The sequence below is a fragment of the Diplotaxodon limnothrissa genome, linkage group LG2, assembly GCF_057381915.1.
Source record: "Diplotaxodon limnothrissa isolate DT_005_m linkage group LG2, D_limnothrissa_male_GT1.1, whole genome shotgun sequence".
Taxonomy (NCBI): domain Eukaryota; kingdom Metazoa; phylum Chordata; class Actinopteri; order Cichliformes; family Cichlidae; genus Diplotaxodon; species Diplotaxodon limnothrissa.
The window spans coordinates 22325220-22352116 of NC_140597.1; the positions used below are offsets into that span (position 1 = coordinate 22325220).

Sequence of the window (26897 nt, forward strand, 5' to 3'; positions counted from 1 at the left end):
CAAAAGCCTGTTTGGTTTTCTTTAAGCGCACTACTTAAACTCAGTTAATAGCAGGTTGGAAAGATTCTGGCAATAATTAATGTACCATCTACACTGTGTGTGTCACTGTTTTTCCCCTATTCAGGTTAATGCTGCTCCCTTTTGAGCAATACTTCTGCACCATCACGTTAAAGAAAAAGTGCAACGTAGTAATGTAATCTAAATGTTCAAACTGCAGCACGTGGGCATTAGTGTGGTTAACTGACACACTAAGAGCTGTAATCAAAGCTTTAATATTAGAAAGTAAAATGCTCACTTCTGCTCAAAGAGCCTTCACAGGTCATGTTATCAGCCGAGCACAGCAATACTGATATGAATGTTTATCTCCCCTAAAGGGAAATCCTCTTGCCCTCCTCCCTTCATGGGGGAGGTCACAGGTCAGAGTCAGCATAGCAACAGTGGCTCTGAAGCCAGGTGACCTTCAGTGTCTTGCTGGAGGACACTCCAGCAGCAGAGCTGTTTACCAATCCAAGACTGGAACCTCAAGAATGTATCTGTGACTGCTAATCCACCTCCTGCCCTCTGAAAATGTTCTCTCCCGGGAAAATGATGTTGTAGAGAGCAGCACGGTACATGAGTAGGAGTGTTTAAACTTGAAACTAATCATGCCCCATAGTATTAAATTAACCTTTGCCTGATGAGTTCTCAATCTTTCAGTCCAGTCCTCTGGCCACCTCTGATCCAATCATACTGCTATTCCAAGTTCCACAATCGCACTCCAGCAGGTCGACTCCCGCTGTGATGCCCATTAATCTGTCCACTTTAAGCTCCCTTCCCCACGTCCTGCAGCACTGGCCCGAGAACTTTGTCTATGTCTGTTTGCATAGTGTCAAACACAGTCTCGTAGCCTCTGTGATAATGGGAATACCTGTAATTACCAAGGCTTGCTCTCTTACTGACACACTCACACCCTGCAGCACCCAAGAGGATGTGATAAAGCTGCGAGTTTGTGGAGAAAAAACTCCTGCCAACAAGTGCCTCTCTTTGTGAAACCTTACTTCTTTTTCTGGAAAATGTAAATCCATAGTCTAAGTAGTTTAAGTATGTTGGGTTAAAATAGCAGGCGAGACAATATATATGAGCAGTATCATCAGTTTTACTCCAGCTGTTGGCTGAGCTCAGCTTCACCGCTGTCCAGCTTCTTCACGTTTCTGCAACTCTGCTATCACAGTCCGCAGCTCGTTCATGTGCAATGAATTGGTAATTACAGTATTTCCACTTGGGCCAGTGCTTGCTTCATATTTTCACTTGAAGGCAGCCCATATGTCTACTGATGCAGAGAGGCCTTCTTTTACCTGCTTGAAATTCACATCTGTTGTCCAGTCCAACTGCTGTCAAAGCCTCACTGCTTCACTGTTCACAACCTCATCATCAACCATTATTTTACCTTATATTTTCTTTGTCATGAAGCATGGTAGTTAGCCCGTTCTAGGTGCTAAAGTAGGAGGGAAGCAGGGTTTTTATGTTAAAAAGTTGAGGTCTGCATTGCAATTGGGAACACCTTGAAACAGAAAGGTTTATTGTATGCTTCCTGTCGGCAGTGACAAGTACAACGGTCTGAGGAGACAAAGCATCAATAATACAGAAACGAGTTGTTTGATCCACGATGGGTCCAGCTCGCAGCTTAGAAGACTGAATGATGTACTGCAAACATCTTGCTACTACATACTGTACAACAGGGTACCTTCAGAGGTCTGACCTGTGTTATCGCTACACTCCAGTGGAGAAGTTCAGGGAGGTACAGAAGGAGGAGAAGGGCACTGTTGACATGAAGTGAAGAGTTGTAGGATTGGAAACCTGGGAATCTGTTTGAGGAGGAGAGTAGTACCAGACTTTTGGGATAGTGGAAAAATAGGATAAGGCCACAAACAGACTGTCAAATATTGCCAGCCCATTCCTCTGGTGGATCTGCTATCAATAATATTCCATAGCTGACTTGATTTCTTGATTTATAAGCTGTGAGACCTTCTACTCTGGGCTTATTCCTTCTTGCAGCTACCTGGATTCAATTCTGCCCTAGGCCCTTTGCTGCATGTCATCCCACCCATCTATCCTTCTGGCTGTCCTCAGTATCTGTGTCAAAGAAAATGCTAAAAAACTACTAAAAAACACACACACACACATATATATATATATATATATGCACGCACACAGTGCTGACCTTTGAGATACAGCTTGGGTCTGGGTGTATCTAAGGTATCAGTTTCAATAACAAAGACTGATTTATTGTTTAAAGAAAAGTGCAATTGTTGTGTTTTATTTTCAAATCAAAGTTGCACATCCATCAAAGCCTTCAGACATGAGCGGAGAAAGAGAAGAGCAGAGATGATAGATATGATAGAAGAGCACAGTGTGTGATTTTTGTTCGACTTTTGGGACCAGCGACGATGACCTTCTTAGATCTAAGTTCAGTTAAGCAAACTTGGCCTGATTCCATTTGGTGAGTCAGTTCATTTGGTTGAAGTGAGCTGTGTGGTCACATCCACAACAGCAGTCATCGCAAGGCACTTTATATTTGAGAGGGAACCCAGCTGATCAGACAACCAGCCCCATGAGCAAGCACTTCACATTAGCAGGGAGGAACAACTCCCTTTCAGCAAGAAGAGACCTGGGGAGGGGAAGCCATCTGCTGGGACTGGCTGTGGGTGATTGGAAAGCCACAACAAGAGATGCAGGCCTTGATATCATCAGAACAGCAACACAAGTGGAGGCAAAGATGATACAAACGATGAGCATGCACACAGTGCTGACCTTTGAGATACAGCTTGGCACATACATGTAGCTGAACTCAGAGAGGAAGGATACTTTGGCTGATGGTGTCACGTTCACCAAGATGTACAGATTATGAGGAGAAAAACTTGTGCTTTTAACAGTGACTTTTATTTTGAAATGTACCCATTTAATCACCGGAGGACAGAAAGAGGAGAAGGAAAGGAGATGTAGGATATAGATAGCTAATGGCTAGAAGGTGAGAAAAAGGGAGAGGAGTGATGTGTTTTAAACTAAGCATTTTAGCAAGTCTCATCTTTTGACAGCAACCCCTGATGCACTGTCCTAGGAGACTTCAAAGTGATGCACACACTGAAAATCTCTGACACGGAGCAAGGAAAAAAAAGACGTACATGCAGAGATGGTGGTAGTCATTTTGCTGTATGTCTTCCGGCACATTTGACATTTTGAGTCTCATAACCCTTTCTGTAATGTTATCCATCATTATTAACCTGCATTGAGACTTCACTGCTCTTTCTGTGCCTCTGGTGCCACGAGGGAAGAGGAAAGCATGAATATTTAGGAGGTTAGAAGTTCAATTCCCAATGGGAATGCCTGTGCTGAAAGTTTGCGTGTCAATTTTCTTTGCATGCAGCCACTTGGATACAAGCCTCAAGTGACAGATACAGCGCATTTCTGTGGTGAATTACAAACAGAGCTGCAGGAAAATGACTACACAGTGTCTCATCGCTGCTTGTCATGGTTGGACTGTGCCAACTCCCATGTGGTTCAACCCCTGTGTGTATTACAATGTGGCCAGTCTGGATTACTGTACTGTACGCTGAGTCAATGCAGCACATACTGTACAGAAGAAGGATAACAAAATCCTGTGGACCATCTCGCCTGTTTCTGACAAGAGTGCTGATTCTGCACTGAAAACGCTCATTATTTCCAAAATCCTGCTGCCTGCTTGTGTGGTTGAACCAATTACTAGAGATCCAAACCAACCCACCCCAACCTGCAACTAAACCAAGACAGGCTAAACATCAACAATATTACTTTTAATTTATTTTTCATTTTTTTAAGTAATCTGATGCTTCATTGCGGTAAAATTTGTTTTCTACACTTAACGTTGTATTGTCTTTATTTTTCATATAAAAGAGCTCATAACACTCATGAAGTATAACTCGCCACATAGTGAAGATGTTCCTGGACTGTGATCACAGCTTAATGTAAAAATAATGACTTTTTAAAGACTTCTGGTGTCATTACCCATGTGAAACTTTGAAAGCTTGTTTAGGTGCGACTTAACACTTCTGGTGCTGTCCCAGTCCCAGATAATTTGCTCTGAGGTTCAATTACTCAAGTATTAAAAGCTGACTGAGGGTTCAGTTCACAGCATGTTTGTTACATAATTATCTTCCTCCTGAACCGCTGAAAGATTTCGTTAATAGATCTGCTGGGGCACGTAAAAATGTCAGTTTGATAAAATCCTCATTCATACAGTAATTGTTCAATCACAGCTTCCACAGTTTTCTAGGGTCTATGATTTAACAACTGGACAATCAAGCTTTGGGTTTTTCTACATCAAGAGGTGAAGAAGTGCACATGGACGCCAAAGCATCTGGAAGGGTCTTTGTTTGTTTGTTTGTTTGTTTTTGCTTTGTTTTCTTGTATTGACTTTCCAAAATATGATAAGCTATTTATGCACAACATGTTTATTTGATGTCAGCCATTAATGTGAGTAAGCCAGGATAATTAGTTTTCTGCTTTCAAGTCCAAGAATAAGCAGTCGTTAGCTACATGTTGTTTTGGGGGTTTTCCACATAACAACATTAGCTAGCTAATAAATCGCTAGATTCCTCACTCTGAATTTAGTGGTGACTCGAATAAAAGCTTCTGCTTCAAATTTTTGAGGATGCTGACTTTTTGATTTGCACCTTCTCCTTTCACCCTCTTTCCCGTCTTTTCCAACGACTCCAGCAGAAACATTAAACAGATATCAGCCAGCCAGTTCTTCTTAATGAGCTAACTCTACCACAATTGTGACTGTAAACGTCATAATGTCTTGGAATCAAAAGACAGGCATACCCACAATAACATACAACAGCTGTGAACAGAAATGAACAGAATAAATAAATGCAACAAATGCATAACGGTGTCAATTACATGAAACTAGCTTTTATTAAACAAATGTTCAAATGTACCCAGCCTATGTGGCTGAACCATCTGTGCCACTGCTCTGAATCTGCCACCTGAGCTAAGATCTCACTGGTTATGGCTGAACCTCACCAGGTTTAAAGGTGCACTCTGTGACCCTGACATCAGTTCAGTCTCCTCCTCCAGCCCCTCTTCCTCACAGCCTCACAGGCTTAAAAGGAGTATGACCTCACCATAAGGAGAGAGCTTTTTCCAGCTGTCGCCAGTGTTTTCCAGACATGGCTCCTTGCTTCTTCTGCCCTCATTTCTTTTCTTTTCGCTCTCTCTTTCTTTTAAAATCTGCCCTATATACTGTGCTCTATAGCGCCATGTTCCTTGTGCTTCTTCATCTTTAATGGAACAGATTAAGAGGCAAGGAGATTCTCTCATCTTTAAAATTTACATGTGTTTACTTCCCTCCTGATGCAATTTGCATAAGTAGAAATTCCAAGTTAAAGTCTTGAGTGTATTAGAGTAAATCACAATAAAAGATTTAATATCACTGCTTTGTGAATCCACTTCTCGCATGTTTCTTTTCCAGGGTGGTGAGGGAGCATTTAGGAGAGAAGGAAGTGCAGCTGTCCCTAACATTTGATGCCGTGGAGGACGGAGATTTGGCCAACTATACCTGTTACGTGGAGAACCACATAGGGAGGCGCAGCGGTAGCGCTATACTGCAAAAGAAAGGTAGAGCTTTCCCTTTTCTTCGCTCCTGATTTACTGGTTTCTGTTAAACTTGTTAGGCAAAAAAGAAATCGACAAATATTGGCCTCCAGTGTCTTTAAGAATGACAAATGATCACATGTGCATGCTGGTCCATTCACTATCAAAGCAAAAATGTGTTATCTATACAATCTGCTTCCTTCTATCAAACTATTAAAAAGTAACACAAATAATTACCTTGCATTATAAAACAACACAGTTTTTGTTATATGAAAGAGGACATAGGATGTTTGATGGTGACACGGACCGAGCGCTGAGCCACCAGAAACCAGCTTTCTGTCACAAAACACGTTACGATGCAGATGATTTTGTTGGTAACACCAAGATTTCTGAAGTAACATTAATGCTTCACAAAGGAGGACACAGACATCTTAGATGGTGCTTAGGATGGAACCTTGAGGCACCCAAAAATATGTTTTCGATTACAAAACATGCTGAGGAAACATAGATTCTATTGAATAGAACAAGTTTACCCAGAGTAAGGTTGTGGATTTTAAATGTATTTTAATATGAAGTCAGGTTAGTGAAGCAGCATTGAAGCAGAGTGCAACAATGAGCGAGGTAATCGAGTTCTGTCGTCTCATACATACCCATCAACTCATTGTTTGTTAGTTAACAGAAATGCAAAAACCTTTAACATTTCAGTCAGTGCTAAAATCTGATAGGGACATTTCCTTCTCTGGGATGTTACATGTGACATTAGTAAACATGGTCACCCCTCCCTGAGCCTGGTTCTGCCAGTCTTCTTCCTGTTAAAAAGGGAGTTTTTTCTTCCCACCATCACTGAGTGCTTGCTCATAGGAGGTCGACCGAAATGAATTAAATTGATTGAAATAAATTTTCAAGCTGTTGGTAATATTTTCCATAATTACAGGAATGGGATGACATTGGCCTTAACTGTCAGTAAGAAAACAAACATGTCAGATTCTCTAAAGATCAGAAGATTTCATTAAGTGCATTTAATCCTTAAGCAATGTTTGTTTTAAATGACAGGTTTCTGAGGTGCATTCATTCAAAGAAGCATAATTTTTTGCTTCCACATTAGTTTTACGTTGTTTTTTGTACTCTGGCTTGCTAAATATAAGACCATGTCTGCTCCAGTTACCTGGGACTATTCCAGTCTCTTGTTATGATTCTGTTAACAAGGAAAACCCATCCTGCTCAGTGTTTTCATTGGGTAATAAATATTTGTGGATGTGAACAGCTTCTGAGATAATTAAGATTTAAGCCCATGTTTTTGTCTGTAGAAACCCTCGTTGTATTTGAAATATGTAGTGGTGAGACATATTTGAAATATGTCCATGGGCTCCCCTGTGTCACCTATTGTAGCCAACCTTTACATGGAGGAAGTGGAAAGGAAGGCTCTTGGCTCTTTCAAAGGAAGAGTACCCAGCCACTGGTACAGATATGTAGGCGACACCTGGGTCAAAATCAAGACACATGAAGTGGAATCTTTCACTGCGCACATTAACTCTGTGGATAAAAACATCAAGTTCACCAGGGAAGACACAAAGGACAACTGTTTGCCTTTCCTGGACTGCGCTGTGCACATTGAAGAGAACGGCAACCTCAACATTGAAGTTTACCAGAAGCCCAAACACACGGACCAGTACCTCCTCTTTGACTCCCATCACCCTCTAGAACACAAACTTGGAGTAATTAGGACCCTACACCACCGGGCAGAACATGTTCCCTCTAAGCCTGAAGGGAAAAAGAAGGAACACACACATGTAAAGGAAGCATTCAAAACATGCGGTTATCCTAATTGGGCGTTTATAAAGTCAGTTTTGAGATCCCTTCCCAGACGCCTTAACACCCACTCACATCCTGGGCCATCTGACCTCAGGAAATCACATGATAGGGTGGGGCCAGGTTTCACAATGAGCTCACCCGAAACCCTGGCTGATTGTGACCCACACCCGCTTTCACACCTTGGCTCATGTGATTAGGTAGAGGATCATCAGGGGGTCCTTTTGTCCCTCTTTGGGGGGGAAACTCCCACTGGGTTTAAATCTGGGACTCTCCACCATTTGACCTTAGAACTGAAGAAGCTTCTCGGATGAGAGGTCAAACGTCTTCAAGCAACTCAAAGAAGTCCAGACGCTTTTCTTTCCAAGCTCCTTAGACTACCCTACAATAATTAGGGATGGGTATTGATAAGATTTTAACGATTCCGATTCCATTTTCGATTCTGTTTAACGATTCGATTCCTTATCGATTCTCTTATCGATTCTTTTTTTTTAAAAAGGAGAACACTAAAGTCGATTAGCTTAGAACTGTGTTTTATATCTTCTCTTTGAACAAGATAGAAATTTAGGAGTAACATGGCCTTACAAACCCAACAGTGAGATCTTAAGAGATCCACAGCCTACGGCTCTTCAATGGGGTGTCACAGGGTCCCCAGGAAAAAAATGTATATGTAAAATAATAAAATAAATATTCTCCTGTAGCAATAACAAAGTTTAACATAAATTATTCTGTAGCAATTACACAAGAATATCCAGTAATGTCCTGCCTACAATTAAACACATTCACTTACCAAAGTGAAATCGGGGGCATCTGCTGTGGCAAATGAGTGCAAGCCTTTGACCACAAACTTAGACACTGCTCGGTGACATTCGTCTATCCCGGCCTGAAAGGAGACGCTACCGGTAGACTGCAGCGAGAACTGCCAGCATCTGAGCCAGCCAGACTCTGTCTCTCTCATCATGGTTATCTAAATGCAACGCACAGTAATAGCAGGTTTTGTAATAAGGTAAATCGCGCTAACATAATATGCAATGCTAATTGATTAGTTACCTGCAGTATTAACGGGAGAGGACGTGGAAACGCTACCGCTGCTGCTGGGTTGAGCTTCGCTAGTCCGGAGCGGATCAAAACCACGACATTCGTTGAAAGCAATCGCGTGTTTTTTGAGCAAATGCTTTTGCATATTCGTAGTGTTTCCTCCCTTTGATGAAATCTCTACTTTGCAAGTATTGCACGTTGCCCTGTTGTCATCCTTTCTCATAAAGTGTAACCAAACTTTTGAGCGTTTGTGCCGCTCAGGCGCCGTGTTTCCTACTGGGTAAAAGACGCTACTCAACGTGATGACGTCATTCGGGGCGACTGGAATCGATAAGGGAATCGTTTTTAAAAGTGGCAAACGATTCCAAGGAATTGAAACAGTGGGAACCGGTTCTCAACAAGAACCGGTTTTCGATACCCATCCCTAACAATAATACACACAGAGAAAAACCCAACAATCATATGAGTAAGCCTGCAGTGTGAGAGCGAAGTGCTCTAATAGGGTGATATGGTACTACAAGGTCATTAAGATAAGATGGGGCCTGATTTTTTTAAGACCTTGTATGTGAGGAGCAGGATTTTGAATTCAATTCTGGATTTAACAGGAAGCCAATGAAGGGAAGCCAATACAGGAGAAACATCCCGCCTCTTTCTGGCGACAGAGGCCAAAGCCCAGAGAAAAAAAAAGGAAGAACCTAAAGAGACATTAAGACAGAATAGTAAAGCACCCCTGAAGGAGCAGATGAATTGTCTGTCTTACCCCAGCTATCAGCAGAAACTAGTTTCCCTGAATGCCCACTATATGAAACCAATGTATGTAATGCAAGAAAGCAAGGACAGGCAGAATTGGAGAAATGTGAAAAGAGATAAACAGGCAGGGAAACGCAGCGGGAGGCCGAACGGGGCAAGGAAATAGAGAATAGGGCCGAGGTAATAGATGCAGACAGAGAGATAAAGATTAGGAAGGTGAGGGGTGACTGAGAGGATTGGGAGAGATGAAGAGAGGAGAGACACACAGAGAGGGGGTGGACTAAAAACAGGCCTTTCTCTCTCCCCGTCTGACTCCTGCTGGATGCCTTGGGTGTTAAATCTATCTTACTATACTTAACTAGCACCCCAGGGACGGACACACACACACACACACACACACACACACACACACACACACACACACACACACAGGATCACACAGACACACACCTCCAGAGGAGGTCAGAATGAGAACTGTAGGGCCCTCATCACTTAACACTGTAATTACCTACAGGAAGCTCTGTGTGTGTGTGTGTGTGTGTGTGTGTGTGTGTGTGTGTGTGTGTGTGCATATACAAAAAACGTATACACATATACTTTCCCCTCATGGGAGGCATTAAGTTGAATGGGATTGTTTTGTCAGTGTGTGTTCTCCCAACACACACACACACACGGGCGTGTGCATCAGCACAGCATGAAACCTGAAGTAGGTGTATGTACATGTTGAAAGCGTTCTTATCAGCTCTGCCTACAGGAGCAACTGCACAAGCAGCTGCAAATGAAGTCGAGGTATTCGATATGTTGGCGTGCTCTGTTCCACAGCACGCTCACACCGTCTTGTCTGTTTGTTTTCTTTATTTCCTCTTTAACCCCTGGCTCCAAACAGTATGGCACAAAAAATGGTATGCAGCCATTTTTTGCACTTTCCACATCTTAGTTGTCCCAGAGCTCAAAACTCTTTCTTTCTCAGCTTCTCCTCGTTCAGAACTCCCGCTCTGTAATCATCTAGACTGAAAGAAAATGAACAAAAGATAACAGGTTTAACCTGGATTTAGCTCACTACGTACTTCAAGAAAGAAGCTTTTCCTTATAGCTCATCACCTGTTGGGAAGTTTTTAACTCGGGCTTTAAACCAGGTTTGTCAAAGTCATTTTACATCTCAGGCCACATGTAGTTTGATCTGAAGTGGGCTGGACCAGAGAAACTTACCTTTTACTGAAGTAGTTTACTTGCACATTTAATTCCTGGGATATCCTAATATAAGAAAAAGAAGTGAAATTTAAACAGCACTTCTTGCTTTTCTCTGCATTATAAAGAAAAGCTGCAGGTAATGAAAGAAATCTGTCAGCACAATTCTTTGGGCTTAAATTGTAAGAACTTAATGACCAGAATGTCTTTGTGAATACACAGAAAATATCCTGTTTTATTTATTTTACAGTGGAAACTATATATGCAAAAAGACATTTCTATAGCAGAGGAAAAAAAATGGACTTTTTCTGTCGTTAATTTTTTTATCTATTACTTCATTGGTTCATACAATATGAATTATTGTTGGGGAGGTTGTTATAACTAGGGCAAGTTATGAAATGTATGAAAATACAGTTAAAAGTCCTAAATTTATGTCCTCCTTCACATTTTCCGAAGATATCAAGTGGACCGGATTGTCTTTATTGGGCCACTTCTGTTCCCCGGGCCTTATGTTTGACTCCCCTGCTTTAGACAATGTCCCAAACAGCTAAAATAAGGTCTCAGTTCCTGACCTCCATCATCTCCTCTGTCATGATAGTTCTCCATATTTAATTGCAGAATGGTTATGAAGGTTATAACTGTTTAAATGAAACTGCGTGTCCGTGTGCCGCTCCATGATAAACGAGGACAGCACTGAAACCCGAGCAGCTGGCCTCAAAAGTAGCTGAGACTTGCTGTTTAACAATATGCGGAAATTAAGTCCGAGTCTCGGGGTTGACTTGTATAGCAATTAAACTAATAACCACTTCTGAGTAAAAAGAGTGTTTAAAAATGACCAGTGCCTTTCTTTGAGCAGACAGATCACTGCAGCGCTCTTTTTCTCGGTCTCTCGAAAACAACAACAACTATAGATTTGAGTTTATTTAAAACTCTGCGGCTCAGCTATTAACCACAACCAGAAACAGAGAACGTTAGTCTATTTTCTGCTGCTCTGTGTTGGCTTCCTGTATGGTTTTGGGTTTATTTTGAGGATTTTCTCCTATATGCAAAACCCCCTACAGCAAAGCAACAGCATCCCTTGTTTACACTTCCATCTTTTAGGAAACCACAGTAAAGCTTTTTTTAACTTCTTGTACGCTCTGTTGCACTTTAAAAAATGTTATTATTTATTGGGTTCATTCCACCTTTTAAAAAAAGAATTTAAATATGAGAACTCTGTTTGATTACATCCTCTCTCAGAGGTCTTTGAGGTCGAATTAGTTTTTAGCCCACTTTTATCAGTATTAATGTTGAGGTTTCTATTCTTTGGTAACGTCCTGCGTAGGGATGGGTATTGATAAGATTTTAACGATTCCGATTCCATTTTCGATTCTGTTTAACGATTCGATTCTTTATCGATTCTTTATCGATTCTTATTTTTTAAAAAGGAGAACACTAAAGTCGATTAGCTTAGAACTTTGTTTTATATCTTCTCTTTGAACAAGATAGAAATTTAGGAGTAACATGGCCTTACAAACCCAACAGTGAGATCTTAAGAGATCCACAGCCTACGGCTCTTCGATGGGGTGTCACAGGGTCCCCAGGAAAAAAATTGTAAATGTAAAATAATAAAATAAATATTCTCCTGTAGCAATAACAAAGTGTAACATAAATTATTCTGTAGCAATTACACAAGAATATCCAGTAATGTCCTGCCTACAATTAAACACATTCACTTACCAAAGTGAAATCGAGGGCATCTGCTGTGGCAAATGGGTGCAAGCCTTTGACCAAGAACTTAGTCACTGCTCGGTGACATTCGTCTATCCTGGCCTGAAAGGAGACGCTACCGGTAGACTGCAGCGAGAACTGCCAGCATCTGAGCCAGACTCTGTCTGTGTCTCTCATCGTGGTCACCTAAATGCACAGTAATGGCAGGTTTTGTAATAAGGCAGATCGCGCTAACATAATATGCACTGTTAGTTGATTATTTACCTGCCGCATTAACGGGAGAGGACGTGCAAACGTTACCGCTGCTGCTGGGTTGAGATTCACGAGTCCGGAGCGGAATTAAAAACACGACATTCATTTAAGGTCATCGCGTGTTTTGTGAGCAAATGCTTTTGCATATTCGTAGCGTTTCCTCCCTTAAATGAAATATGTACTTTGCAAGTATTCCAAGTTGCCCTGTTGTCATCCGTTCTCGTAAAGTATAACCAAACTTTTGAGTGTTTGAGCCGCTTAGGCGCCGTGTTTCCTGCCAGGTAAATGACGCTCCGCAACGTGGTGACGTCATTCGGGGCGACTGGAATCGATAAGGGAATCGTTTGCAAAAATGGCAAACAATTCCAAGGAATTGAAACAGTGGGAACCGGTTCTCAACAAGAACCGGGTTTCGATACCCATCCCTAGTCCTGCGTTTATTCCCCTGTTGGAGTCATAAAGACGAACTGCGCATAAGTAAATAGTTACTAGTTTGAGCCAGAACCACCAGAGATTTGCCAATAAATGGTTAGTGCTGAACCAGTCCTGTATCCTCAGCATTTATTGTAACAAACTATGAACTGGAACGTTGTAACCAGCTGGATGTTTGTGTGAAAATGAATTTGGTTTCAGTTCTAAGCAAATATAGCTTTAACCTAAATTAATTGTGTTTGCTCTTTATTCTTTTTTTTCTTCCTGGTAAAAGTGAGTTATTCTTTCTCACTTTCGCCAAGTGCTTGCTCATGGGGGTATCCTCTGATTGTTGGGGGTTTTGCTGTATTACATCCCCAATCAAAAGTTTAAGACAGCTTGGAAAATGGCAAAAAAAATCATATTTTCATGGTTGGATCTTAAAAAGATTCCAAGTCGAGCTTCAACTTGTAACAAGAAGAACTGGGAGTGAGACAAAACTTTTTATTGAAAATAACACTTAAACTGAAACAGGCTGTTTTACAGCTGATCCAAAGTTTAGGACCACACCTCCAAAAAATTTCGTAAACCCCCCAAAACAGAAATCAAAGTTCAGACCTGGGGCCCGTTCTTCGTACCTCGCTAAGTAGGTTAGCCGGATTAGATTGTTGACGATTTTGCGTGATCCTGGATCAGTCGGTTCCCCGAAGCTCATCCGGGACTTGCTGTCATAGCAACAGAGCCGTAAGCGTAAACCTGCTCGGGAGCAGGTTTACTTTATGTAAACAGGATTAGATCGCGGCCACGCAGGTATGTCCGCTTCATTTATACGAAAGCAACAGCGATATTTTACCACTGTTTCACCATAAATAAATAACATCAATGTAACTAAAGATAATGCAGCACTTGATCCTTTTATTGATGTCACACAGATACATACAGGTCATTTCCTAAAAAAGGGAAATGTACTATTAACATTCTATTACATGTATGTGATTATTACAGATGTAATTCATATTTCAGAGTAGTAATTGTAAATTACTTCGTGTAATCAAGATGAGAGACCACGGCTATAAAAGCGAAGGTGGATTTGGGAAGCCTGTCGCAGCCATGTCCTGTCCGTATACGCGACCAACCCATTGCGGAAGGTGCAAGATTGATAAGGAGAGTCCTCAGAATTCAGCGTATATTGCGGGATAGACAGGATCCTTTAGCTCAGCGCGACAGTGTGCTCATAGAGAGATATCGATATTCCCGTGAGGGTATTATTTACTTAACCAACTTGTTGACGAGGGGGTGCAGGACCACCACCTGTCTTTTTTTCCTCTGCCCTTTTCTTGGTTGCTGTTATGAACAAACTAACAGAGTATTACAGGCCAGTATTACCTTGCCAAGAGACGCAAAGCAATCTAAGAGATAAATATTACCATTCTGTAGAATACTCCTGTATTCCACTTTTACTTGTTCCCATGTTCTTGTGGGTCCTGTTGTGGCTCTAATGTGAAAGGGGATATAATATAACATATTATAATATAATATAATGCCATATGATATAATGCCATATGATATTGGACAATATAGTGTCATATGATAGATCTACCCTACCGCCTACTGGTGTTGGCCAGAGGGGCCGATGGCGCGATATGGCAGCCTGGCTACAACCGTAGCTGCCTCCACCAGTGTGTGAATGTGGGAGTGAATGAATAGTGGTATCGTAAAGCGCTTTGGGTGCCTTGGAAAGCGCTATATAAATCCAATCCATTATTATTATTATTATTAAATTACCTACGAGTTTGATTTGTCAGCAACTTTCTGCCAGCCCTCTCTCCTTGCTTTTGCAGCCTTTGCAGTGTTCTCTTGCGTTTTAATTAAACTCTGAAACTCCTGAAATCCCTCACTCATGAGTTCTTGCTCTGCTGCCGGAAAATACCGAGCACGCCCCTTCGACATTTTCGCCGACCAATCAGCGGGTTGACGATCAATGTTTCTACTATCGATGCATAGCCCCTTTTACGACACCCAGTGATGTCACATTCCTGCGTCCAGCTGTAGTAATCGTCAACAGCAGGTGTGTTCGGGGAACCGGATTAGCGAGCTCACGGTTAGCGCGATGATTTGATCTTGGATGTGTCATTTGATCTTGGATGTAGTAAGCGACGTACGAAGAACGGGCCCATGAACTCAGTGATGAGGAGCTCCACTGTTATTGTTGATCACTTCAATAATTCGTTGCGGCATGCTTGATGTAAGCGTTTCCATGAGGTGAGCGAAGTTTCTCCAAGTGTTGAAGACGGCCGCATGAAGGGCGTCTGCTGTCTGGAACTGTCGTCTGTTTCTGTAAACTTGCCATCCATCCCCAAAGGTTCTCAGTTGGATTTAGATCAGAGGAACACACAGGATGGTCCAAAAGAGTGATGTTACTCTACTGAAAGAACATTGTGTACTGTAGCGTTGTCCTGTTGAAAAACCCAGGCGTTACCACACAGACGAGGGTCACATAAGAGAAGAAAACTCTCTGCCACCTTTCAGTGTTGCATGTTTGGTGCAAATGGTTGATTCTGTGGTGTCCAAGGAGACGAGGCCTTTGAAGACGTTTGTTTTTGAAGCCTTTTGTCAGGATGAGGTCGTGGACGAAAGAAGGAGGACCCAAACGCTGGACTCACAGGTAGGTGAAGATTGGTGTTTTATTGTCAACGGAGTGAACAAACAGAACAGAAGTAGGAAACGGCTGGCCGGCTGGACGACTGACTGAATGGATGAATGAAAGACTGACTGACAACTGACCGGCTGACCTGACGGAACTGAACAGAGGACAACCTAACAGCGGCGAGAACAACATCACAATAACATCAATGACACGACATTGGACTGGTTGAACTGAGGGACATAAATACACAGGCTGAGTGATGAGAGATTAGAACCTGGTGAGTACACAGCTGAACATAATGACCTAATGATAAACGGGAAGAGGACGGAACATAATGCACATGGACCAAGGCTAACACAATAAAACAGGAGGTGAAGCAGACAGAATATAAACAGTGAACATGAACTAAGAATACTGGGTCAAAGACCCAGAAACCCTGACACCTTTCAGTCTCAGATGCCATCTGATGGTTATAGGGCTGCAGTCGGCACCAGTAACTGCCTTAATCTGGGTCGAGGATCGTCCAGTGTCTTGATGGACAGCCAATTGGATCCTCCGGCTCAGTGCTGGTGAATTTTTTTGGGGTCTTCCACTTGACGTTTGTTGTTCCATAACCCTCAGGATCATTTAAGAAACTCCAAATGACTGTCTTACTGCGTCCGACCTCAGCAGTGATCACGTGCTGTGAGAGACCCTGCTCATGTAGTTCAGCAATCCGACCACGTTCAAAAAGGGAACATTTTTTTCCCGTTGCCATCAGAACGTCATGACAGTGTGACTACTGACAGAAAATGACAATGAATCCACATTTTTGCACAGATTTGGCCTTTTTAAGGCATATGGTCCTAAACTTTGGATCAGCTGTAAAACAGCCTGTTTTAGTTTGTTTTCAGTAAAATGTTTTGTCTCGCTCCCATTTCTCCTTGTTACATGTTGAAGCTCTACTTGGAACCTTGTTAAGATCCAATCATGCAAAATAGGAATTTTTTTTTGCCATTTTTCAAGTGGTCTTAAACTTTAGATTGGGACTGTATTGTAGGGTCTTAACCTCTCAGTAAAAAGCTTGTTTGTGATTTGTGCTGTATGAATAAAATTGAATTGAACTAAATATTTTCATCTGGCACAGACTTAATTTTAATTATTATAATAAAGGTTTTCAGGTCTATGTTACATTGTTACATACACTGTCCTCTGCTGTAAAGCACTTGACATTTCTCATATGAAAGGCATGAAATAAGTAGTAGCTCTTAGGGATTTTCTTGTACTGAAAATTCGTTGACATTAACTATATTCCTTTTGCACACACTGTGACTTACTCACTCACTGGTGCCAGTTCAAAGACAGCTCCATCTGTAGTGTCATTATTTTATTTAACTTGGGGAAGTTATAACATAATAAATTGCTTGATTCCGTTTTTGGATTTTACATCTAAAGGCACTATACTTTCTGATTATAATAAGAGATAGAGAAACTGCTGACCAAAGGTTAATCATAACTAAAATGAAATTAAGGTCTCTAAGGGAATATTTAAGCCTTTTAGCAATAAATCACAGCGCTCAGTCTTTTAAGAAACATGTCACACTGGATGAGGTCATCTCTGCACATCAGATGCCAAGTTCAGCACAAAACACGAATATCACTTCAGTTTGCCCAAAGAATATATAATATGTGTTTATGCATAAAACACTTATATTACACTGAGCCATTGTAATCAGGAAACCTGCTGATTAGCTGGACATGGATGTTTTTGCAGACATCTTTGTGGACTGTATCTGCTGCAACACTGAAGCATCTTTAGACTCCCTGGTTTGGTTTTACAAATTCATGCACTGCATCAGCTTAATTTTTTTATTTTTGTTGGCTTGCACAAAATTTCTTTGGATGCTCATTTTTAAAGGCGCACAGGAGGCTAAGGTGCCAGGCTCTGACTGAACAGAGGTTGCACACAGAATTCGAAGCAGAGTCACAAATTGATTCAGTTGCTTTTAGAATTGGTACACCTCTCATTGCTGGGCCTTAAAAGCCTATTAAAAGACTACAAAGGTCACAGACACAATCAAGATGTCATATTTTTCCCTAAACGTTTAACCAAATGCAGTAAACAGGTGTAGTGATGCACTAGATACAGTGTAGGAAATTCTTATTTTGTCAGTTTATAACTTTTATGTAATGTGTTTTTTGGGGAGTATGATGATGTTCCATCTCTCACCATTAAAATAAAACCAGCATAAAAATTAGAGACTGTTCAGTCCATTGTAAGTGAGCGACCTGACAAATTCAATTCGTATGTGCTCAGCTGAACTACAGTTAAAAGAAGAAAAACAGCCACAAAAACAGAACTGTTTGTACAGTCAGTAACTATCATCCTTAGTCCGACTAAGCAGACTTATTTATAATTCCCACTTCAAGTCAGGGCTATTTAAAAGTTCGCTAACAGAGCTGACTGTTCCAAAGCCTCCTGCCCGAAGCCTCGGAGCTCATAAGGTCACATTTGGGTGCCAGAACTCGACATGACAGCCTAAACAAAGCACAAGTTATCTTAAGTTAGCGCAAGTTATCAAAGCTTGATTTCCTGCACTGAGTGTGTGTGATTGAATTAGGGTGTGCTCTCACTCTGCAGTGACCCAAGGTAATGGGTTGATGCATCTATGTTGCACGCATGCACTCACATGGACACGTGCACCTACAGTACACACACCATCCACATCTGCTTATTGCAACTGACAGAGCATAAAGAGCTGCCTTCAGCACCGTGACGAGAGTCTTACTAGAAAGAAAAAAATGGAGGCAAGGAGGGAGATGGCCGGAAAGATCGGGAGGAGGATTGAGAGAAATGACAAACTGGAGGATAGATGGGGAAAGACATGGACTTAGTTTCTCAAATGTCACTCAAGGGTTTGTTCGGGGGTTGTAAGGCTTTGAGTTTGGGCTCACCACAGGCTCCGGTTTGACAGGATTGAACATGGATTTATGGATGAGGAAGGGCAACAAACTCCAGACTTTCCCTTCAATCGCCTTTCCAAATTTGATATCATACTGTGTCCCTTTCCTTTTGTAGAACACACTTTTTTCTTTACAGTAGGCCCATTTATTCTGAAGCTTGTTTACGTGTTCATCAGATACTTTCCACTCCACCTTCATGCCATTATACATCTTTATTTGTTCTGTGCACTAGCTGCTCTAGCTATTTACGGCTATTGTCAGGATATTTCAACTCAGAATGAGACTGACGCTGCATTGGGATGGTAGCCAAACTCCATGAATATGACTAATGAGCAAGAATTGAAGTTGTCTTAATCTAACAGTCAAAGCAGCAACGCTCAGGTTTAAAAAATGAAGCCAAAGTGAACAAACACAAATTGCAGTTCCTGAAGTGGCCACTTGAGTTTGGATCATGCATTTCTATCTGATCTTTAAGTGATGATGTGATGGATTCTGCTTCCGGGTCCAAACTACTGTGTTTATTAAGGCTGTTGGGTTTTTAACATGTTTTTAATATTTTGTATCTTGTTCTATTTAATCTCAACAAGCCCCTAAAAACAGTCAGTGATCACTGTCAGCCTCTGTTGGTTTTTATTGCTGCTGTTCATTTTAAAGCTCAGTTTTTAAAACCTTATGATGTAACTCCGTCCGTCTGGTCCGTTTACAGCATCCTGCCATGCGATCGCATTTGTCCCTGACCACCAAGAACACTCATGTTAACTTTTATCGAGTGGAAAAAGTTAGTGTTCATCCTCCAGCTTCACTGTGTTTATGCTAACCATAGCTGTGTCGCTAGAGAGCACGTAGCACATCATTATATACCAGCTAGTCCAACTTCAGTAACCCTACAAACGTCACTGCTGTTTAGTTTTCTGTCTTCATTTATGTTGGAAGTGATAGCAGAGCTGTACGTTTGAATTCTTTCAGAAATCTCTGTCAGAACATGCTATATCATGTTTAGGTGGAAGCTAGTGAGCTAACTTCTAACTCTGTTAATTTAATTCTGTAATAATCCTGTTTTCATGGATGCCTGGACGTTAAACTTAATTGTTACACCTGGTAAAGCAGCAACACTGATCATTTTATTAAAGATGAAAGAATTTTAGGTTTTAACTCTCAGTGATGCCGCAGTGTTCATTTGACTTAAAGACCTGAAGCGGAGTTTGGACCCGGAAACGGCTAACGACGTCAGACTTAAAGACCGATTGTAGCACATGGGGGTGTAGCTGATCTCTGTCTATGTGCCCTTTGTTGATTTGGTTAGCCCCTTTTTTCTTATTTTTTTGTTATCTTTTATATACAGTCTGTGCAGTGTTTATACATTGGAACCACTGTATATAGACTGTATATAGACCACTGTTTCTGAGGCAGAATACAGTATCTGACCTGTCTGCACAGAGAGCCTTTAAAAACCTGCCTACTAGATAGAATATTACTATAGGCTGTACTAATTCCAGAGGCAACACAAGGTTTGAGTCTTTAAACACTTCATGGGTCCAAACTGAACAATGGTGTGACAGATGGTGTGTTTGGAGTCCAACATTCAGATTATTTTTTGCTATTAATAATTGTTGTTTTAGACATAATACTTTAGCAGCAAATGCAAAAAGCATTCCTGTCAAAGCCAGATGAATGAGATAAAAAACAAACGGGGAGAAAGAAAGCAAAGGCGGTGGATGTGAATGAGCTTTCAGTGCAATAGCATTGGGCTGTAAAGCCCGAAGAAGAGAACGAGAGTCTGAAAACTTATGTTAAAAAAAGAAAATCTTTTATCATATTCTTTCCTTTACATGCAGACACTGTCACCATTACAATTCCCAATTCTTTTTATGCCTAATAAGTAAAAAGCATGCTTAAAAATCCAACTTCAAAATTCTGCACCCATTTTCCTGTGTGCTGATATCAGGAGACGGCAGCAAGTGACTCATTACTAATGGAAAATATCTGAGAAAGATAGATGAAGGGGAGCCAGTGGTGACAGAGTGGGTGTGGGGGGTGCAAACTGAGAGAGGAATACAGAGCGAGGAGATAGGGATAGATATGGATGAAGGCAGGAGACAGAAGCAGAGATTTCTAAATGTGACTCATTACAATGAAGCAATGTGAGTTAACTTTACTGTAGAGCAAATATTTGGCAATTACTGGAATTTCACTATTTTTCTTCCCGCTCTTAGACCACCACCCCTCTACTCCGTCCCCCACTCACTGCTGTCCCTGCTCTGTCTGCTGTTAGGCGTATCTAGTGAAGGTAGTGTTTGGCTGATGGGAGCAGAAGGGTTAGAGAGACGTCTAATGGTGAAATGTGGTAACTTCAGCTGGTTTATTAACTGTAGTGGTGAATAAAAACAAAGCTGCATGGTGGAAGACTTTAGAGATGAACTGCACCAGTATGTCAACAATATTTCAGAGCAGATCTTGTGTTTTATAAATTTATCCTTAAAAATAGCCTTTATTTTGTCATGCAATTGCAAAAAAGCATGACTTGGCCATAAAATCAAGAAAGCAAAAGAACTCAAATTGAAAAAAGAACTGAAAATCGTGCGATAAATACATTCCAGTTACAGCTAGTGAGGAAAATACAGAACTGCCAAAGCTGGAATTTAACGTCTGAATCCAAACGAACATTTGCAAAGAGTTATTCGAAATCTGGGAAATTATGCAAATTATTAACACATCTAGGATGACATGTTTAGTAAATTTGACTAAAAAGGCATCACAATTATATGCAAAATAACATTAAATTCATTAAAGATTAATGCATCTTACAAATCAGTGTAGAAAGCATCTACAAACAGGCGCTCTCATTTTATGCTCTTAATAAGAGTTTTAACCCTTTCAGCATAATGGTCACTACAGTGGACAGCTATTCAAAGGCTGTTTTCTTGTATTGGGGTCAGTGTTGATGGGATACTTGCTCATAAAACACTACCTTGGACACTGATGCGTCACTCCATACCTGCCACCCACTGGTCAGCCAGTGGACATGTAAAAAAACCTCTTATGTTTAAGAAAAACATCCTGATTGAGGTTGTCATAATTCATGCATGAAAGGGTTAAATGTGATATTGTGTGGTTATATTAAGCTTCCAGGGTTTCCTGCAAAGACACTGCTTACAACTGAAATCAACAGATCTTGAACGTTGTATTTTTTTTATACAATTATTATTTCTTCTTGAAAATTCTCAAGCGCTGCTATTTCTTGACATTTTAATCATGTCAGTATTATACAGTATCCCAGATGTTCAGCACAGGAATGCATCCTGCAGGGTCACACAGATCTTATTGAACATTAAGTAGAAAGTTTAGACGACTTACTGATGAAGTACATTTTGCTCGTGGCACTTTATCTTTGCATTATCATGATCCCACATTGCTTCCATTTCTATTATAAATGACCTCAGTGTGTTTTTATTACAGTCAAGGATTTTTATCAAGTTCTCAATTTCTGATCACATAACTAAGAAAAATGTACTACTCTATTGTTTACAAAAGGCACAATAGTACAGTACCCTGTAAAGGTCTTACTAAGGTTATTAAAACATGTGCAAACACAGAGACAGTTCTAACAAGCTTAAGTCTTAGATAGTCTTCAGGAATCGTTCTCCAGGCTTCTTGAAGGACATTCAAAGCTCTTCTTTGGATGTTTCTGCTTTTTGCTCTGTTCCCTGTCCAAAGGATCCCACACTGCTTCAATCATGTTGAGATCCGGGCTCTGTGGAGGCCGATCCATGAGTGACAGTGCTCCATGGTCTGTTTCTCTGTCCAGTTATGCTTTTACTGTATGGATCACTGTCATGTTGAAAAAATGAAGCTGGTGTCATTGCATGGTGGATCAAAATCTGACAGTATTTTTCTGCATTCATAATTGCATCAGTTTTAAGAAGCTCCCCAACACCACTTACTGAGATACAGCCCGAAAGACAAAGGCAGTCTCCACCATGGCTGTAGGCATTCACTGGTGTACATCTTTCCTGATCTCCATACATACCGTAATTGTCGGGCTATAAGCCGCTACTTTTTGCACCAGCTTTGAACCCTGCGGCTTTTAGTCAGGTGCGGCTTTTCTATAGATTGTCCATGATTTTTGTGATATCGTAAGACGATTTGTTTTGTTTGTTCCGCTGTTGTACGGCACTACGTTGCCTGGCGGAAGGATCGGGGTTCAAGAGTGGTATGTTAGTCACATGTCCGTCCGCCAGGCAACGTAGTGCCGTACGAAGTAGCGCGAAAAACAAACTTCAAAGTAGCGCTACGCGTTCAGTGGGAGGCGTGGATGACGAGCGGCGATAAACTTGCGAAAAGCAATTTATGCTCAACTCCACCGGTGGAATCTGACAGCGTGGAAAAGTGTGAAAACATCCACGATCACCAACGGATTTTGAAGGGCTGGACTGCTGCATGATGGAGAGGAGGACACCGCCACGGCCCTTCAGAGGGTGTTCGACTCTGACACTGACAATGAGGATTTGTTTGGTTTTGAAAGTGACAACGAAGGAGAGAAGCGGAGAGTGGATGACGAAGCCATCCTGAACCTGTTCGTTTCCGACACTGGAGAAGAGGACTTTGGTGGTTTTAGTGCGCAGGAAGATGAGAAAGATGGTGGTGAATGACTGACTTTTCTTCTTGTTAAAGCCGTGTCACTGCACCTGAGCCTAAAAGGTAGTCCGAATCTATTTTTCTGGTGTGCTATAGGTTACTGTTATGTACTACATTTGTTACTCATTTATGAAGCACAGCACATGTGCAAATATGTACCCATAACTTGTTTTTCAAAATATTAATAAAAGGGGTGTGTCTCCAAACAGCCATCTCTTTCCTGACAATTCCCTTTGTGCATATTCTCTTACATATGATAAGTCAACATTGAAACACCTGCGGCTATTAGTCAGGTGCGGCTAATGTATGTACAAAACAGGATTTTCCCCTGATTTTAGCTTGTGCGGCTAATATTCAGGTGCGCTTTGTAGTCCGGGAAATACGGTACTCATAATCATTTTAATCAAAAATTTCCCCATTTGGAGTCATCACTACATTATACCTACTGTCTGATTTTCAGTCCAGTTCTTGTGTAAGTCAGCCTCAGAGTTTCCTCCCTGTTTCCCTTCCTGAAGAAGCGCTCCTTGACAGCCACCCATCCACTGAGACCATTGCTGATGAAGCTTCAGTGAACAGTAGATGGATCAGCTAAAGGGTCAGATGCATCTCTCAGGTCCTGTGTCAGGTTTTTGCTGGATTTCTTCCTGTTTTTTAAGAACATGACATTCGCATGCTGTCTGTCTGCTGTGGATAGCTTTTCAGACCTGCCACATCTTCTTTTGTCCTCCTCTTGTCCAGTTTCCTCATTTTTTTGACTGCACATCATGTCGAGATGTGCCAGAGCTGAGAGCTCTTTGGGAATCGTGTTGCTTGTGAAAACTCTCTGGTTTGTCAAACCATCAATATTTTTTATAGATTCAGCTGAACAAAAGTTGGGTTTTTGCAACAGCCTAAAGATACTATTTAAAATTGGTTCTTTTGATAAGTTTTATATTATGTGCAGAAACAACCGACGCTAGTTTATCCCTAGTTTGTCCCTAGTTTGTGTTTGTGTTTAATATCCTGATTACTGTATTAACCCAAACACAAAAAGGTCAGAGAAGAAGACAAAGACGACAACATATTAACTGTTAAATGTTCTGTTTAAATATTCTTGTTGTAGAGTTGTTAAGAATAAAACGTCGAGCATGTGCATCACAGATATGATCACAGGGTCGTGTTGTTCTTCATTTAGCCAATTATATCTGACAGTTTGGAAAAACAGGTAGTGTTGTGTCGCCAGGCAGTGTCTGATATGTTAGCTTAATAGTTATAATGACAGACTAATACTGTATCGTCAAAACCGAGAGCCGCTTACTGAGAGACACCAGAAAATATTAATTAGGGACTTTAGTTTAGTTCAGACAAAACTACGTGTACTGCAGTTATTATTGGGTGCAATTGTTAATGTACTTTATGTTGAATTTTAACAATGGACTCACTTACCCTCTACTATAGTGTGTGCTATTCCTCACCATGACTTGATAAATCCATCCAAATAACTGTGTGTGTGTGTGTGTGTGTGTGTGTGTGTGTGTGTGTGTGTGTGTGGCGGGTACACTAATGGATCATATTTCCCATGGTGTCATTCACCAGCCGTGTTCCATTAATCTTCCATGCACTCATATTGCCTTGATAGTACTAACATCCATTCACACAACACAGTCTCAGCTCACACAGGTGTGTGCCCGACACGCTGCTGTAATTTCACCTGTTTCTCTTTATCTGAGTGGTGGACTTACTTTGTAGTCTGCAGTTTGGTGAAACACAGCATTACTGCATGTTCAATATGGTGACCCTAAAAAATTAACTAACTGCAACCAGTGAAAACATGCACGCAAACTGTAAAACGTGCACTGATGACTACTTACAACTATCAAACCTGCAAAAGTGTGGCAGTGCGAGTGTTCTCTCGTGTGTACCGAAGGTGGAATTATTGTCTCTCTAGCCTTGTGAGCCTTTACTCTTAAACAAGGGAAAATCTTTATCTGAAAACGTGTTTTTAGTTTGCCGTTCACAAATTCAATATTTTTCCTTCACTGTCAGACTGTCAAATGTGGTTCATGTGTTTGGAAAGCTCGACCTTTTCTTAAACATAACCAAGCAGGTTTAAGTAAGCAAACTGCAAATAAAAGCTAAAAAGGAAAAAGACCTTCTGAAAAAAAGCTTCTCTAGTCGATGCATGTTGTGAAAAAAAAACTATTTTAAGCTACAACTACGAAAGCAGCAGCAGTAGTTCCTACTTCTGTGTAAGTTTATACACAGTGGATTGTAGTAGCTAACATCTCCATCACCTGAAAGTAGCCATATTTGAATTACTACATGCTGCACACAGCTTTTATACCATTTCCAAAGAGCAAAATGCTTCACAACTTTTCATCTGTTGCTGGGAACACTGGGTGGATGTAAAGTGGTTACATGATAATTCACTATGAACCTGCCAAAAGTCAAAGACTGAGTGCTTAGAGAATGTGCCACTCAACTGGGGAAGTCATTGTTGTGAAAGTCTTAACTTTGACCCAATGCAAGGACTTCTGCATTAAATAAAACTCAAAGGCTGACGTCTGTCTGCTAACATAAGTGTTAACATCTGCATGTGTCTACCTCGTCCCTACCACAGCTGCATGAATGCATTGAATGAGCTACTGAAGTGCTGTAGACGACTCTGTTTTGAGAAATGTAAAGCCAGAGATATCAACAACCTTGCCCTACCTTCAACACCAACCAGTGGCAGCAGATGGCCCCGCCCCTCCCTGTACCTGGTTCTGCTAGAGGTTACTTCCTGTTAAAAGGGAGTTTTTCCTTCCCACTGTGGCCAAGTGCTTGCTCGTCGAGGGGTCATCTGATTGTTGGAGTTTTCTCTCTATTGTAGGGTCTTTGTTAATTTATTAGCTTCTAATTAAATAGACCGCCAGATGATTTTGTGACTCTCATGTTAGCGCATCTGGTCCAGTGTGTTTCTGTGTGCATTTGTCTTTTTCTGGGCTTCATTGGTGTGGTTTTCTGCGCTTTTTTTTTTTGCAGGCCGTTAATAACGCCTCTAAATGCAGCTGCGAGTTATCAAAAAACACATTCAAATGAAAAGCTGATATCAGCATTCTGCATGTTTGTGTGTGTTTGTGTATTTTGTGTGAGTGAATGAGTTTCCAGCTTCACTGCCGATTTGGAAAAATGTGCCAATCTGAAGATAATTGAAGTAAGATTGTTGTCAAAGCAGTCAGATGTGAGCAGTTTATTTAACAAAAAGCATTATCTAAATATGTTTTGAAAAGCTCTGAGTTATTGGGGGGGAATTTTGTTCTTACATCAGTTAGTATTCCTCCAAGCAGACTGATCACTGATATAAATTTGTTGCTGTGTATCTCTGGCAGATATGTACCGTCTGGAGTTAGCTGGAGGCCTCGGGGTCATATTGCTGCTGCTGGGAGTCCTAACCGCACTTTATAAATGTTACAACCTGGAGATCATGCTCTGCTACAGGAGACACTTTGGGAGTGATGAAACTGAAGATGGTAAGCTATTTTGAGTGCTCCCTTTTTCTTCAGCACACTGCAGAAGGGGTCAGACAGGTATCAGAGCGCTGAGCGGTATCAGCATTGATAGGAAGATCAGAGAACTACAAACATGGAGCAAAATGAGAGTTAGACTGTTGCTGCGAATGAAACAAAGTAAAGCAAAGGAATTATGCTATTGAAGTAGGATTTTCCTGTAGGGCTTCTACACATAGCATAACACAGACTGCAGGATGAGTCTCACAGTACAACACTGTACAGCACATAAGATGCACAAGCCTGTAGTGAAGTCAAAGAAGGCAATTAATAGAAACAACAGCAGAGTAAATGAAAATGTGTTTTTCTTTTTTTCATCTATTGATGGAATAAGGAGCTACTTGTGCAGCACTTTTAAAAAGTTACACTGACAAAGC

General features: G+C 41.1%; 1 protein-coding gene across 2 annotated transcripts in view; it reads left to right on the forward strand.

Annotated features, from left to right (window-relative positions):
- il1rapl2 (interleukin 1 receptor accessory protein-like 2) overlaps window positions 1-26897 on the forward strand; it is a 443889-nt gene that overhangs the window by 398901 nt on the left and 18091 nt on the right. For both annotated transcript variants that reach the window (XM_085361123.1, XM_085361114.1), the window contains exons 8-9: window positions 5489-5634; window positions 26344-26484. In XM_085361123.1, coding sequence (XP_085217249.1) covers window positions 5489-5634; window positions 26344-26484 — 287 coding nt within the window. The remainder of the gene's footprint in view (window positions 1-5488; window positions 5635-26343; window positions 26485-26897) is intronic.